A 15000-nucleotide genomic window follows, 5' to 3' on the forward strand; every position below is an offset into this window, starting at 1 on the left:
CTGCTGCTGCTGCTGCTGCTGCTGCTGCTGCTGCTGCTGCTGCTGCTGCTGCTGCTGCTGGCGGTGTGCAGGTCTTTCGCTGCACATTCAAGAAGCAACGAAAGTGCTGCTGGGCTGCTGCGCGCTGCTGGCGAACGGGAGCGTGGTGAACAGCGCAGGAGCAGCAGCAGCAGCAGCAGCAGCAAAAATGCATGCAAAGCCTGTCTTGGTGGTTCTTGAAACTTACAAAATGTCCGACAGAGTTGTTCTCGACTCTTGTGCTTTCAACGAGCTGCAGGACCCCGCAGCAGCCTGGAACAGCAGCAGCAGCTGCAGCAGCAGCAGCAGCAGCAGCAGCAGCAGCGGCGGCGGGGGCGGCGGGGTGCCTGCTGCTGCTGACGGGCACGGCCACCCCGGCCGCTCTTCCTCCTCCCACAGCAGCAGCAGCAGCAGCAGCAGCAGCAGCAGCAGCAGCAGCGGGAGTTCGTGGGCTTCGCAGCAGCAGGGCCTGCTGCACTCGTCTTCGGCGAGTTTGGCTGCGGCGGCGGGGCCGGGGAGCTGCGCGGCGGCGCCGGGCGCTGCTGCTGCTGCTGCTGCTGCTGCTGCTGCTGCTGCTGCGCGCTGCTGCTGCTGCCACCTGGGCCTCCCCGTGGCTGTGGTCAGCCCCGCCTACGACTTAACTCCAGCTCAGTTTGTGGACTTCATTGCAACAGAAGATGGACTCTTTCCTGCTTCTTCAATTGCTGCTCTCATCTGCGGACTCAAGAAGTCCCCGGCCATCGCCGAGTAGCTAGCTGGCTAGCTAGCTAGCTAGCTGGCTGGCTGGCTGGCTGGCTGGCTGGGTGGCTAGCTGGCGAGCTGGGTGGGTGGGCTGGTGGATGGGTGGGTGGCTAGCTAGCTAGCTAGCTAGCTGGTTGGGTGGGTGGCTAGCTAGCTAGCTAGCTAGCTAGCTAGCTAGCTAGCTGTGTGGGTGGTTGAGTGGGTGGGTGAATAGCTAGGAGCTAGCTGGCGAGAAAGGCGCTAGCGGAGTGCCAGCTAGCCAGCCAGCTAGCTCGCCAGCTAGCCAGCTAGCCAGCCAGCTGGCTAGCTAGCCAGCTGGCTAGCTAGCTGGCGCTCCCTGCCGGCTGGTTGGCTGGCTGCGCGTTGTGTAGCTGGCAAATTGCCTGGCTAGCTGTTCGCTAGCTAGCTAGCCAGCGCGTGGCGAGCTGGGTAGCTAGCAAGCAGCTAGCTAGCTTAGGTGGCTAGCTAGCTGGCGGGGGTGGCCACCTAGCTAGCTAGCTAGCTAGCTGGCTAGCTAGCTAGCTGTGAGGACCAGCTAGCTAGCTAAAATGGCTAGCTAAGGTGGGCCCCGCCAGTCTTTGCCTCTTCTTTTTGGCTGTTCTAAACTGCAAGGAAAGCGCAATGGCTCTGGGGCGCAGAAGGCTACGCGCTAGCTAGCTAGCTAGTTAGCTAGCTAGCTAGCTAGCTAGCTAGCTGCCTAACTGGCTAGCTAGCTAGCCATCTGGCTAGCTGGCTATGTCGCTAGCTACCTAGCTATGTGGCTAGCTAGCTGGCTAGACCTCTAGGTGGCTAGCTAGCTAGCTGGCACGCCAGCCGCTAGCTAGCTAGCCGCTAGCTAGCTAGCCACTAGCCGGCACACCAGCCAGTCGGCCGCGGAGCTAGCTAGCTACATAGCTAGATAGCTAGCCAGCTGGCTTGCCAGCTAGCCGTGCGCAAGCTAGCTAGCTACGTAGCTAGCTAGCTAGCTGGCTAGCTAGCCAGCAGCGGCCAGTTGGCTGCAACTAGATTTGGATTTGTGGGCAGCCAGGAGAACTGGAAACGAGTCTTAGTTGCTTTTTGCTGATTTGTTGAATTAATTTAATTTAAATGAATAAATTGATTTAAATGAATAAATTATTTAAATAAATAAATTAAAATGAATAAATGAAGCTGCTGCTGGCAGCAAGTTCCTCAGGTGTATCTACAGCCGTGCCAGAGGCTCCCTTCGCGGCTAGCTAGCTAGCTAGCTGAGTAGCTAGCTAGCTAGCTGTTTGGCTAGATAGCTCGCTAGCCATTTAGCTAGCTGGCTATTTGGCTAGCTAGCTGCTTGGCTAGCTAGCTATTTGGCCAGCTAGCCAGCTCAGTGGCTGGCTAGCTAGCTCAGCGGCTAGCTAGCTTAGAAACTAGCCAGCTCAGTAGCTAGCTAGCTCAGCAGCTAGCTGAGTAGCTAGCTAGCTGGCTAGCTAGCTAGCTAGCTGACTAGCTAGCTAGCCACTTGAGTAGTATTGAGTTGATTGCTAGCTCTCGCTACGGGCCAAATGCAGCCCCTCCTCTGGCAGCAGCTTCTGCCGCTGCTGCTGCTGCGGAAAGAACAGCAGCAGCAGCAGCAGCTGCTGCAGCAGCAGCTGCAGCAGCAGCTTAAGAGGCTCTGCTTTCTGCCACTCGTCTCGGGTTTGCGAGTGCTGCTGCCAAAGCCTTGAGTGCTTTTGTCTTCGGGCCTTTCGGCTGCACAGTCACCAAACCCTCATTTGCTGCTGCTGCTGCTGCTGCTGCTGCTGCTGCTGCAGGTGCCGCTGCTGCTTCCGCTGCTGCAGCAGCACACGCACGCAGGAGCCTGTGCCCTGAAGCCAAACCCCAGCCCCCCAAGCAACTGCTTGCCCAAACCCTAAGCCCCAAACCCTAAACCCTAAACCCTAAACCCTAAACCCTAAACCCTAAACCCTAAACCCTACCTGTAAGCGCCAGCCTCTTGTCTGTGCGCGGTGTTGTTTTCTTCTTCCTGAGAACTGCATTGAGAGCAGCAGCAGCGCTGCTGCTGCTGCTGTCATCATCCTCAGATTCAGAAGCCCCTGCTGCTGCTGCTGCTGCTGCTGCAGCAGAAAACGAGACAGAAAGCAACTTGTCGGCAACAGCAGCAGCAGGCACCACCTGCAGCAAAAAGGAAACGCAGAAATTCGAAACTCAAAACTTGGAACACGCTTGCTGCAGCAGCAGCAGCAGCAGCAGCAGCAACAGCAGCAGCAACAGTAGCAGCAACTAGCAGCAGCAGCAGCAACAGTAGCAGCAACTAGCCGCTGCAGCAGCAACAGTAGCAGCAACTAGCAGCAGCAGCAGCAACTATAACAGCAGCAGCAGCAGCAACAACAACTCGCACCGTGGTGTCCTCATCTTCTGCTTCAAGCTCCAGCAGCCGCTGCAAAACTCTTTTTGAGGAGCGCTTGCCGCTGCGTGCTGCTGCTGCTGCTGCTGCTGCTGCTGCTGCTGCTGCTGCAGCAGCAGCAGGTGAGGGAGGCGGCAAGAGTCCCTTGTCGTCAAATACAAATGTCATGCGTTCTAAGCTAAAGGCAGCAGTCAGCAAAACCAAAACACTCTTTTCCCGCTGCTGCTGCTGCTGCTGCTGCTGCTGCAGCTGCTGCTGCTGCTGCTGCTGCTGCAGGAAGCAGCAGGCGAGAATGGAGTCGTCGAGATCCCTGCACTGCACGAACTCGTGGTGTACGTACACCCCAGTGTCTTCAACCAAATCCGGCAGCGCCTCTTCGCTGCTGCTGCTGCTGCTGCTGCTGCTGCTGCTGCTGCTGCTGCTGCTGGGCTGCAGCAGGAAAGAGTGCAGCCAGTGGCAGCCTTCAGCAGCAACAGCAGCAACAAAGCGAACGCCGAAGTCCCGCGCGCGGTCAACAGCCACCAAGTCCACCTTGCCTGCACACAAACCCTAAACCCTAAACCCTAAACCCTAAACCCTAAACCCTAAACCCTAGTGTAGTGAAATACTGAATTGTTTTGGATTGTTTTGAAAAAGACTTGAAATTGTTTTCAATTAATTCTTACCTTCGAAAGTTTGCTGCCACACAACTGCCAGCTGCTGCAAGTCCAGCAGCAGCAAAGCTGCTGCTGTTTGCTGCAGCAAAAAGATGCCAAAAGAAGACTCTATTATAAACACAGACTCGCAGCGCCTCTGCAGCAGCATGCAATCCTTTGCTGCTGCTGCTGCTGCTGCTGCTGCTGCTGCTGCTGCGGGTTCGGGGTCTGCTGCGTCGCCGCCGCTGTCGCTGCTGCTGCTGCTGCTGCTGCTGCTGCTGCTGCTGCTGCTGCTGAGGACAGCAGCAGCAACGGGGAGGGTCTGCAGCAAACGGGGGCCCTCAGCAGCAGCCCAAAGAGACACAAAACCCCCGTGAGCAGCAGCAAGCAGCGAGCCGTCAGCAGAGAAGCAGCAGCAGTAAACTGGCAAGCTGCAGCAGCTAAACTCCACTAAACAAACAAAAGCAGAGTAGCTAGCAGCAGCAGCAGCAGCAGCAGCAGAACTTGCTGCTGCTGCTGCTCCTCCCGGAGCTGCCACCCGCCGCCATATCTTGAAGCGAGAGTCTATTGAAGCTGTCAAAAAGCTGCAGGGCTCCTGAACAAACAAACCCTAAACCCTAAACCCTAAACCCTAAACCCTAAACCCTAAACCCTAAACCTTGAACCACGACCCCAAACCCTAAACCCCAAACCCTAAACCCTCGCAAAAAGGAGAGGCTGGCCATATGGCTTAGGGTTTCGCGAGCTAGGGTTTAGCCCTGCGGGCCAGCGCGCAGCCTGGGAGAGCTAGGGTTTAGGGTTTAGGGTTTAGGGTTTAGGGTTTAGGGTTTACGAGGGGGTGGGGCTCAAGGGCAGTGACGTCGTGAAGGTGAGGCTCTTGCACTTCATTTAAAAGAACAAAACTGCCGCGGGCTTCGGGCCGCCACCCCAGCTGCTGCTGCTGCTGCTGCTGCTGCTGCTGCTGCTGCGGGTCCTCGTCTTCTTCGTCGCTGCTGCTGCTGCTGCTGCTGCTGCTGCTGCTGCTGCTGCTGCTGCTGCTGGACTCGACCCAAACATAGAAGGAGAGGGAGTAGCTGCGGCCGCTGCTCTGCTGCTGCGGCTCCAGCGGCTGCTCCCCTCTGTAGTAGCTGCAGCAGGAGCTGCTGCTGCTGCTGCAGCAGGAGCTGCTGCTGCTGCTGCAGGAGCTGCTGCTGCTGCTGCTGCTGCAGGCGCAGCAGGTTGCCGGTCTGACCCTGGGAGGTTTGCTGCTGCAGCAGGAGCAGCTGCAGACGCTGCTGCTGCTGGCGTCTCCGGGGAAGAGGCCTGCTGCTGCTGCTGCTGCTGCTTGCTGCTGCGTGTCTCTGGCCTGCAGCACCGCAATGCTGCTGCTGCAGCAGTCTGCTGCTGCTGCTTCCAAAGCCCAAGTGCAGCCAAAAGCCTCATCCGCCCTTGAGGTGTATGTACGCTGCTGCAGCAGCAGCAGGAACTCCTCCTGGCCGCTTTCGGTGTCTAGACACTGCAGCTGCGACTCGCTGCTGCACACCAGCAGCATGTCCCTGCTGCTGCTGCTGCTGCTGCTGCTGCTGCTGCTGACGGTGAAGGGCCGCAGGCTGATGCGGACGGGTCTGCTGCTGCTGCTGCGGCTGCTGATGAGCCGCTGCTGCAGCAGCAGCTGCTGCTGCTTCCTGTGGAGTGCAGCGTGTGCGTCTGCGTCTGGGGCCTTCGCTGCTGCAGCAGCGGCCGGCGCTGCTGCTGCTGCTGCTTTGGCAGCAGCAGCAGCAGCAGCAGCAGCAGCAAGGTCCAGCTTGAAGGCCGCCAGCGGCATCGCCACCCCCTTGACAGCAGCAGCAGCAGCAAGAGTCCCCCCCTGAATGACTCGGACGCTGTTGTCTGCGCAGGCGAGGGCCAGCAGCTCCAGCTGCTGCTGCTGCTGCTGCTGCTGCTGCTGCTGCTGCTGCTGCTGCGCCAGCAGCTCCGTCCAGGCCTGCGACAGCTGCAGCACGGGGGCCCCCAGCCGCGGCAAAAACTGCTTCCTAAACCCTTGCTGCAGCAGCCACAAAACCAAAACCCCCTCTTCTGCTGCTGACAGCAGCAGCAAACCATCGCAGCTAAACCCTAGGCAGTTCACTGCGTGCGAGTGCCAGTGCAGCACCGCCGTCCGCAGCTGCTGCTGCTGCTGCTGCTGCTGCTGCTGCTGCTGCTGCTGCTGCTGCTGCTGGGCTGTGTAGAACAGCACAATGCGGCCCTGGTCGTCGCCAGCAGCAACGAACAGCTCCTCCGGGTGTATGGACACCTGCACCAGCAGGTCCACGTGCAGCAGCCGCAGCACCTGCTGCTGCTGCTGCTGCTGCTGCTGCTGCTGCTGCTGCTGCTGCTGCTGGCGCTTGTACAGCAGCAGCGTCTTCCCGCATGCAACAGCAATCGTGGTGGCTGTCGGCGAAGCAGCAAATGCTGACGGGGGCTCTTTGAAAGTGAACAAGTCCTCGCCCTGCAGCAGCATCTGCTGCTGCTGCTGCTGCGCTGCTGCTGCTGCTGCTGCTGCTGCTGCTCCTCTGGGGCCGTCTACAGAAGGCAGAAAAGCCTCAAATGGCAGCACCCGCACCGCGTAGCAGCAACTGTCTGCTTCTGCTGCTGCTGCTGCTGCTGCTGCTGCTGCTCCTTTCCTTCCGCTGCCCTGCTGCTGCTGCTGCTGCTGCGCTGGCAGCAGCAGCAGCAGCACGACCTCGCGGCTCCTGCATGCAGCAGCAGTGCCCAAGATGGCGCCTTCCACCTTCATCGTGCGCAGGCAGTTGGGAGACGTGCCCTCCTGCTGCTGCTGCTGCTGCTGCTGCTGCTGCTGCTGCTGCTGCTGCTCGAGTTTGTCATAAAAGAAGTGGCTGCTGTGCAACTCCCAGCAGCAAATGCTGCCATCAACAGCAAACGACAGCAGCATCGGCGGCAGCGCGCGGTACAGCTTCGGGGGGATGCTCACCATCCCAATCACCTGCAGCAGCAGCAGCAGCAGCAGCAGCAGCAGCAGCAGCAGCAGCAGCAGCAACAGCAGCAGCACGAGTTACGGCAGGGTTTGGCACGCGCCGCTGCAGCATGACACAAGCACTGCAGCAAAGCTGCTGCTGCTGCTGCAGCGTTCTGTTGACTCGCCAGGGACCTGCGCAGCCATTAGGGTTTAGGGTTTAGGGTTTAGGGTTTAGGGTTTACTCTGCTCTTGTGGCCCTTGCAGGTATACAGCAGCTCAGCAGCAGCTGTGGTGTATACGCAGATGTGGGGCCCCATGGAGCAGCAAATGATTTTGCTGCTGCAGCAAAAGGCAGGAGCAGCAGCAGTGAGGCAGCCAGAGAGCTGCTCCGTGTACGCCGACACCTTGCTGCTGCTGCTGCTGCTGCTGCTGCTGCTGCTGCTGCTGCTGCGGTTGGCAGCAGCGCGGGCCCTTTCTAGCTGGCCCGCGCGAGGCGGCACGAGCGCCAGATTTGCTGCTGCAGTCACCATTGTTCCCTGCTGCTGTCGCTGCTGCTGCTACTGCTGCTAGAAACTGCGTCGTTGCTGCTGCTGCTGCTGCTGCTGCTGCTGCAGCAAATCCCGCAGATCTTGGGTGGGAAGCTCTAAGGAAGAGAGAGAAAGCTGCTGAGAGAAGCCCTGGCAGCCAGTTTGATCATTTGCTGCTGTTGCTGCTGCGATCGCATCAGGTGTTGCTGCTGCTGCTGCAGCTGCTGCTGCTGTCACTGTTGCTGCAGCTGTCACTGCTGCTGCTGCTGCTCTAATTGAGGCTGCTGCGTGCAGCAGGCGCTTCTCTGTGCTGCCGAATGGACGAAGGCCGCAGCAGCGCTGCTGCTCGAGGCCTTGCTGCAGCAGCAGCAGCAACAGCAGCAGCAGCAGCAGCACAACTGCCCGCGGTGTATCTCCAGTTGACAAGCGCGCAAGGCTAAAATATAAAACTTCAAATTTGCTGCTCTCCCAGGTGTACATACACCTTAAATTGCAGAAGCACAGATCCGCCCGCCCCACAGAAAGCCCCGCTGAGGCCCTGCTGCTGCTGCTGCTGCAGCTGGCTGTGTTGCTGCTGCTGCTGCTGCTGCTGCTGAATTTCGAGCTGCACCAGTCACTTTTTCTGCGGGTTATTTGCCCTCACCTATCCCTTATTCGAAGTTTGTGAAGGCAGCAGCAGCAGCAGCAGCAGCAGCAGCAGCAGCAGCTGCAGCAGCAGCAGCGGTATGCAGCGGGGCCCCGATCCGGCTTCTCCCCCTTGCAAGTTCTCGCAATTATAAATTTTAATTTAATTTAATTTAATTTAATTTAATTTTAATTATAATTATAAACAAATTTAGACCCATTGTGGCATTTGGGGGCCCCCAGGGCCTCGGGGGCCCCCCGCTGGTGCAATGCTGCAGCAGCAGCAGCAGCAGCGGCTGGACCTGCTGCTGTCTTTCTTGTGGCTCGGCTGCAGCAAGCTGCTGCGGCTCGCCAAAGCTGCTGCCTGGTGCACTCCCCCGCTGCTGCTGCTGCGGGACCGCGTTGCTGCTCTCGACAGGACCGACGTTCCTGCTGCTGCTCTCACGCAGCAGCAGCAGCAGCAGCAGCAGCAGCAGCAGCAGCAGCGCGGCGTGGGGGTGCGGCCGCAGGCCGCTGCAGAGCGCTTTTCCGTTGCTGCCGCTGCTGCGGCGGCACCCCCAGCAGCAGCAGCAGCAGCCGAGCCAGCAGCAGCAGCAGCAGCAGCAGCAGCAGCAGCAGCAAGTGAAGGATCTTTTATTTTGACAGCTTTGTCTGCCAAAGAAATCCACAGGGGATCTTTCGTGCGGCTGCTGCACCCCACAGCAGCAGGACTTCGGGTGTATGCGCAGGTCGTGGGGGTTCCTGGGGACGTCTTGGCGATCCCCTGGCAGCAGCAGCAGCAGCAGCAGCAGCAGCAGCAGGGAGAGGAGGGGCGGGAGGTGCTGCTGCAGCAGCTGCAGCACCCAAGCATTGAGGCTAGGTTTGTCACCGCCGAAGACTTGCTGCTGCTGCTGCTGCGGCTGCTGAGAGACACAGAAATCCAGTGGCAAAGGGAGCGCACTAAACGCCTGCAGCAGCAGCAGCAGCAGCAGCTGCTGCAGCAGCAGCAGCAGCAGCAGCAAGGGGATGCGTGGGTGCAGTGCTTGCAGCGGAGGGAGGAGGAACACAGAGAGCAGCAGGCCATCATCCAGCAGCACATATTTGAGCTGCAGCAGCAGCTGCAGCAGCAGCAGCAGCGGAAGCAGCAGCTGCAGCAGCAGCAGCAGCTGCAGCAGCAGCAGCAAACTGACTGGTTCCTGCTGCTGCGGGTGCCGCAGGGCCGCTGCTGGGTAGAAAGCATTGTGGCCCCAAACACAAACCCATCAGCAGCAGCAGCAGCAGCAGCAGCAACAGCAGCAGCAGCAGCAGCTCCCTCTGCTGCTGCTGAAGCAAAAGGTGCTGCAGCACACAAAGAAGCAGCGAAGCCTGAAGACAAAAGGACGCCCGCAAATCAACACAGCAGCAGCAGCAGCAGCAGCAGCAGCAGCAGCAGCAGCAGCAGCAGAGCAGCAGCAGCAGCAGCAGCAGCAGCAGATGACAGCCACACTTTCGGGCTTGTGCCTCTCCCTCTAATTGACGGCGTGCCGCTTCTTGCTGCGCCGGCCCCCCCGAAGCGCCGCAGCAGCAGCAGCAGCAGCAGCAGCAGCAGCAGCAGCAGCAGCAGCAGCAGCAGCAGCAAGTGGGGCGGCGTGTGGGAAGTGTTTTCTTTTTTTTCAATTTTAAATGAATTTAAAATTGCAGCAGCAAATGAAATCAAAGACAAAAGCCCCAAAGGCACACGGCTGCTGCTGCACCAGCCTTACCCAAAGCCTCCTGCATAGCTAGCTAGCTAGCTAGCTAGCTAGCTAGCTGGCTGGCTAGCTAGTTGTAGCTAGCTGGGTAGCTAGCTAGCTGTCTGGCTAGGCAGTTGGCTAGCCAGCTAGCTATCTGGCTAGCTAGCTAGGTGGCTCTCTGGCTAGCTAGCTGGCTAGCTAGCCGCATCTCTAGCTAGATGGGTGGCTAGCTAGCTAGCTAGCTAGCTAGGTGATTTGCTGGAGAGCTAAATGGCGAGCCACGTGGCCAGCTAGCGAGCTAGCTGGCAGGCTAGCTAGTTGGCTAGCTGGCTAGCTAGTTGGCTAGCTGGCTGGCTAGCTAGTTGGCTAGCTAGCTAGCTAGCTGGCCAGCTAGCTTGGCGGCCAGAAAGGTTGCTGTTGATGAGCCAGCTAGCTGCTAGCAGCAACAGCAGCAACAGCAGCAACAGCAGCAGCAGCAGCAACAGCAGCAGCAGCAGCAGCAGCAGCAGCAGCAACAGCTTGGTGCTTCAGCTAGCGCAGCAGCTAGCTGCTGCTGCTTGTGCCAACTGTGGGGAGGGGCAGGCCCCAGGCTTTGCTGCATCCCCAGCAAATAACAGCAGCAACACTGCTGCTGCTGCTGCTGCTGCAGCTGCTGCAGCTGCTGCTGCTGCAGCTGCTGCTGCTGCTGCAGCAGCTGCTGCTGCTGCTGCTGCAGCTGCTACTGCTGCTGCAGCTGCTACAGCACGAAGGCAGCTCCGGTTGAGGGCCAAATTGGGGTGTCTGTACAGCTCAATTGGAACACTTGAATTTCAATTAATTTATTTTTCAGTTTATTTGCATTTTTATTTTATTTTTTTTAATTTTAATTTTATTTCATTTTTATTTTATTATTATTTTATTTTATTTTATTTTAGTTTCATTTTGCTTCTAAGTTGGCCTTTTGCTGAGGTGTATGTACAGCGCGAACAAGCAGCTTCCGCAGCTGCGGATTCTTAGAAGGGTTTAGGGTTTAGGGTTTAGGGTTTAGGGTTTGGGGTTTGGGGTTCGCGGTGGCCTCTTTTTGCACTGAGTCTACGCTTTTAGGGCCTAGGGTTTAGGGTTTAGGGTTTAGGGTTTTCGGGGGGTGCGCTCCCGCGGCGTCTCCGTGCTTCGAGGGTTTAGGGTTTAGGGTTTAGGGTTTAGGGTTTGGCAGGCAAAAGCCTAGACCCTAAACCCGAAATCAGCGGTTTATGCTCGATTTTTTTGAATTAAAAGATAAAATTAATTAATTGAAAAGATTAAATTGAAATATAAATTAAATTTTGAATTTAAATTCTTCTAATTTCCCACTTTGCCGAATCAGCAGCCCCGCTGCTGCTGCTGCTGCTGCTGCTGCTGCAGCCCTGCTGCTGCTGCAGCCCTGCGCAGCCGCGGGAGTGCAGGGGCTTTTGTTGGGCAAATTTGAGCGAATTTTCGTTTAAAAGAACAAAAACGAAAACTAAAATAAATAAAATGAAATAAAATAAAAAGAAATGAAATTAAAACGCAAATTTCCGCAAAGAGAGGCTTAGAATCCAGCTCGGCGGACAGCCCAGCACGTGTGCAGCGTTTCAGCCTCGCCAGGGCAAAAAATAGCGGGAAAAAAGGCTTATTTGAATTTAATTTAATTTAATTTAATTTAATTTACTTTTATTTATTTATTTAATTCAATTTGAGCCAAAAAAGACGACTCGTAGAGCTAACTGGCGCCGCCAGATCCCTGCGGTGTACGTACACCTCCAGGTGTACGCACACCTCAGCTGCTGCCTCGCTTTTCACTAGCCTCAATAGCTGCAGCAGCAGTAGCAGCAAAATTCGAAGCTGCAGCACGTCGTCGTTGTTGTCCTTATTATCGTCGTCGTCGTCGTCGTCGTCGTCGTGATCAAACGTCAATAGGAAAAAGAAGACCCTCAAATCTCGGGACTTCTCGAGAAAACCCCTAAAAAGGTTTAAAGTAAAAAGAGGTAAAACAACAGAAATTTAATAAGAAAATTTTGCTTCTAACTCTCTTCAACTTCCCCTTTTGCTGCAGCTCCTGCTGCAGCTTTGCTGCACCTTTTGCTGCACCTTTGCTGCAGCTTTGCTGCACCTTTGCTGCAGCTTTGCTGCACCTTTTGCTGCGCCTTTATGCCTTTGGCTCTTGCTGCTTGTCTGCTGCTGTGTCTTGCTGTGTTTGCTTGTCTTTGTGTCTTCGCGGTGGCGACTCTGTGGACTTCTTTGGCGCAGCAAGCCCCCTAGGGTTTAGGGTTTAGGGTTTAGGGTTTAGGGTTTAGGGTTTAGGGTTTAGGAGGATGCAGAACAGCCAGGGGTCGCTGGGCAACATAATTCCTTCGACCCGTTTGGCTGCTTCGGTGAACAGCCTGGCGAGTCAGGTGTCTGTACACCCCAAAGACCCGCAGCAGCAGCAGCAGCAGCAGCAGCAGCAGCAGCTGCAGCAGCAGCAGCAGCGGAAGGCTGATGGGCTGGCGCTGGAAGCAGCAGCAAACTCTCTTGCTGCTGTTGCCCAGCTCGCCAACAGCCGGCTGGCGGAGGTGAGGAGAAAAGGCGAATTCTTTTTTTTGTTGCAGCTTTTATTTTTATTTATTTATTTATTTATTTATTTATTTATTTATTTATTTGTTTATTTATTTATTTTCTTTTTATTTAAAGTCATTTATTTCCGTCTAGCAGTGAAAAAGAAACTCGGGAAGAAATAAATGCAAATTTTCTGCTGAAGAAAAAAGAAAAAACACTTCCTGAGGTGTACGTACACCCCAGCATTCCCCGAGGTGTATGTACGCCGCGGTGTATGTACACCTGGGCTGCTGAAGTCTTTCGTTTCGTTTTTTCGCATTTAATTGTTTATTTTTGTTTTTATTTATCTTAAAATGTTTATTTTTGAGATTTGAAGTTCAAAAGAAACTCTTTTTAACCAGCATTCGCGCATTTCCAGGTGTATGTACACCTCAGGTCCACATCGTCGGCGAGGACTCGCGACCCGTCCCGAAACCCCACATACCTTCAGATAAATGCGAATTTCGTTTTCTGGCGGGTAAAAGAACAAAAAAAGAATAAAATTAATTCAAATTAATTAAAATTGATCTTTATTTCCTTTTTAATTCGAAAAAAAAACATTTTTAATCCGTTTTCCAGCAGCAGCAGCAGCAGCAGCAGCTGTCACTGCAGCACATGCAGCAAAGCGAAAAGCACTTTTAATTCATTTTCTTTTTAAATCCACCAATTAATATATTTTATATTTATTTATTATCTGTATTTACTCCAGATTGCACATATAAATGCAAACAAACTCTTGAAAAAATATTATTAAAAAAAAATACATTTATATTTGAGGTGGTACTTTTGCATGCATTGCATTTGGTAAAATCAAACATATGTACAAATGCGTATATACAAATATATAAAAATATTTACAAGTTTTTGTTTACTATATTTATTATATTTATTATATTTATTATATTTATTATATTTATTATATTTATTATATTTATCATATTTATTGTATATACATATTGTATATAGCATGCATATGTGTGTGGCTGTACATAAATATATATATTATATATTTGTGTATTTTTGTCTTTACTCAAACTTATATATACATTTTAATTTATATAATTGGATATTTTAATTTTTAGAAATTTTGCGTTTTAATTAAATAAATAATTTCGAGTTTGTTTTAAGTGGTTTAAAAAGGAGAACAAATAAATCCCCGATAAATAAACATTAAAAAATAATTGGACCTGTAATTATATTTTTTACTTTTTATTTTTTTATTTTTAATGGCATTAAAACAGCTAAAAATAAAATGCACAAATGCAGTGCCTTCCAGTGTATGTACACTGGAAGGCACTGCATCTCTTGCACTATTTTATTTCACACTTTTGCATGCATTTAATTAAATGCGAAAGTTTTCATTTTTATCAAATTTTGAAGACATTTTATTTTTAAAATGTTTATTAGTTGCATATTTGCACACTTAAATACTTGCGTCTTTGTATAATATGTGTTATAAATAATAGTTCTTGAAATGGCTAACAGTAAATATTAATATCTCAAAGTATCTTTTAAATGAAATAATATTTAATAGCATTTAATATATATATGCTAGTATATGTAGTAGATAATAATATATACTGATGGAGAATATATATAATACATAACTATTTATGCAAATATCTAAAAATACTTAAATGGTAAATAATAAAATGTAATAAAATATGGTAATTTGTAATCACGTATTTAATAATATTTAATTATACTTGCGTCTTTATATAATATGTGTTATAAATAATAGTTCTTGAAATGGCTAATAGTAAATATTAATATCTAAAAGTATTTTTTAAATGAAATAATATTTAATAGCATTTAATATATATATGCTGGTATATGTAATAGATAATAATATATACTGGTGGGGAATATATATAATATATAACTATTTATGCAAATATTTAAAAATACTTGAGTGGTAAATAATAAAATATAATGAAATATGGTAATTTGTGATCACGTATTTAATAATATTTAATAATATCTAACAGTATATAATAATAAATAATAAAATAAAAAAATGAAAAGAGAAGTAATTTATACACCACAAAATCCTTTCACATACGTTATCCGGGTGTACGTACACTCCAATGTGCACGCATGCACATTTAGAAAAGTGGAATAAACGAAAAAATCATTTTTAAATAAATAAATATACTTCTGAACATCTTTCAGTTGCGTCTTCACTTAAATTTGCATCTAATTGTCTAAAGGAATTAAAATAATTTTAAATCTGAAAATGCCCTTTTAGACAAACTCCCAGGTGTACGTACACCTCAGGCCTGTGCGCTCAGGTGTACGTACACCTGAGCGCTGCGCGCTCACAACCAATTTGAGTTTAAATTTCGAAATTCAAAAAACGAAATACAAAAAATAAAAGAAATAAAGGAAAGAGAGAATAAAAAGAATAAAAAGAAAGTTCAAAAGTGCCAATTCGGAAAACAATTAAAAATGCCATTTACAAAAAGACAATTTCCAGAAAAACACAAGCCAAGGCTCTGCTGCATGCAAATGCATGCATGCATGCAAATGCATGCATGCATGCATGCAAACGCATGCAAACGCATGCATGCATGCAAACGCATGCAAATGCATGCATGCATGCATGCAAATTGAATTAAAATTTAGAGAATGTTTTTTCTTTGAAGGTCCGGGATGGAGGCCTCTTTGTAAAGAGGCTTATGAAGTGCAGCAAACGCAAGCGGCATATGGAGACGTAAGGCCTGCTGCTCCTGCTGCTGCTGCTGCTGCTGCTGCTGCTGCTGCTGCTGCTGCTGCAGGCGTTGGACTCCTACGTGTGGGAGCACCCGGTTGAGGCTCACTATTTGCTGCAGTCGCTGACGGGGTCTTTGCAGCTGCTGCTGCTGCTGTGGCAGCAGCAGCAGGGGAAGCCGCAGCTAGG

General features: G+C 51.8%; 4 protein-coding genes across 4 annotated transcripts in view; 3 read left to right on the forward strand and 1 right to left on the reverse strand.

Moving 5' to 3' along the window:
- Nucleotides 1–71: 71 nt before the first annotated feature.
- On the forward strand, nucleotides 72–769 carry ENH_00059950 (hypothetical protein, conserved; the record flags this gene model as incomplete). Its single annotated transcript, XM_013581913.1, has 1 exon — nucleotides 72–769. A coding segment is annotated over one exon (698 nt), but the record flags the coding sequence as incomplete, so codon positions are not given.
- A 3003-nt stretch (nucleotides 770–3772) lies between these two features.
- On the reverse strand, nucleotides 3773–7218 carry ENH_00059960 (WD domain, G-beta repeat-containing protein, putative; the record flags this gene model as incomplete). Its single annotated transcript, XM_013581914.1, has 3 exons — nucleotides 3773–4348; nucleotides 4586–6715; nucleotides 6931–7218. 3 exons carry the CDS (start codon nucleotides 7216–7218, stop codon nucleotides 3773–3775), a joined length of 2994 nt encoding a protein of 997 aa, XP_013437368.1.
- Nucleotides 7219–8108: 890 nt separating this feature from the next.
- On the forward strand, nucleotides 8109–9578 carry ENH_00059970 (hypothetical protein, conserved; the record flags this gene model as incomplete). Its single annotated transcript, XM_013581915.1, has 1 exon — nucleotides 8109–9578. One exon carries the CDS (start codon nucleotides 8109–8111, stop codon nucleotides 9576–9578), a length of 1470 nt encoding a protein of 489 aa, XP_013437369.1.
- A 2261-nt stretch (nucleotides 9579–11839) lies between these two features.
- The window catches only part of ENH_00059980 (hypothetical protein, conserved), a gene marked incomplete at both ends in the record, with an annotated part of 5401 nt that continues 2240 nt past the window's right edge, over nucleotides 11840–15000 (forward strand). Inside the window, 2 exons of the mRNA XM_013581916.1 lie at nucleotides 11840–12079; nucleotides 14879–14999. Of these exons, the coding sequence (XP_013437370.1) occupies nucleotides 11840–12079; nucleotides 14879–14999 (361 nt within the window). The remainder of the gene's footprint in view (nucleotides 12080–14878; nucleotide 15000) is intronic.

Source organism: Eimeria necatrix, genomic scaffold (assembly GCF_000499385.1).
Source record: "Eimeria necatrix Houghton genomic scaffold, Enh_scaff511, whole genome shotgun sequence".
In the NCBI taxonomy this organism is placed as follows: domain Eukaryota; phylum Apicomplexa; class Conoidasida; order Eucoccidiorida; family Eimeriidae; genus Eimeria; species Eimeria necatrix.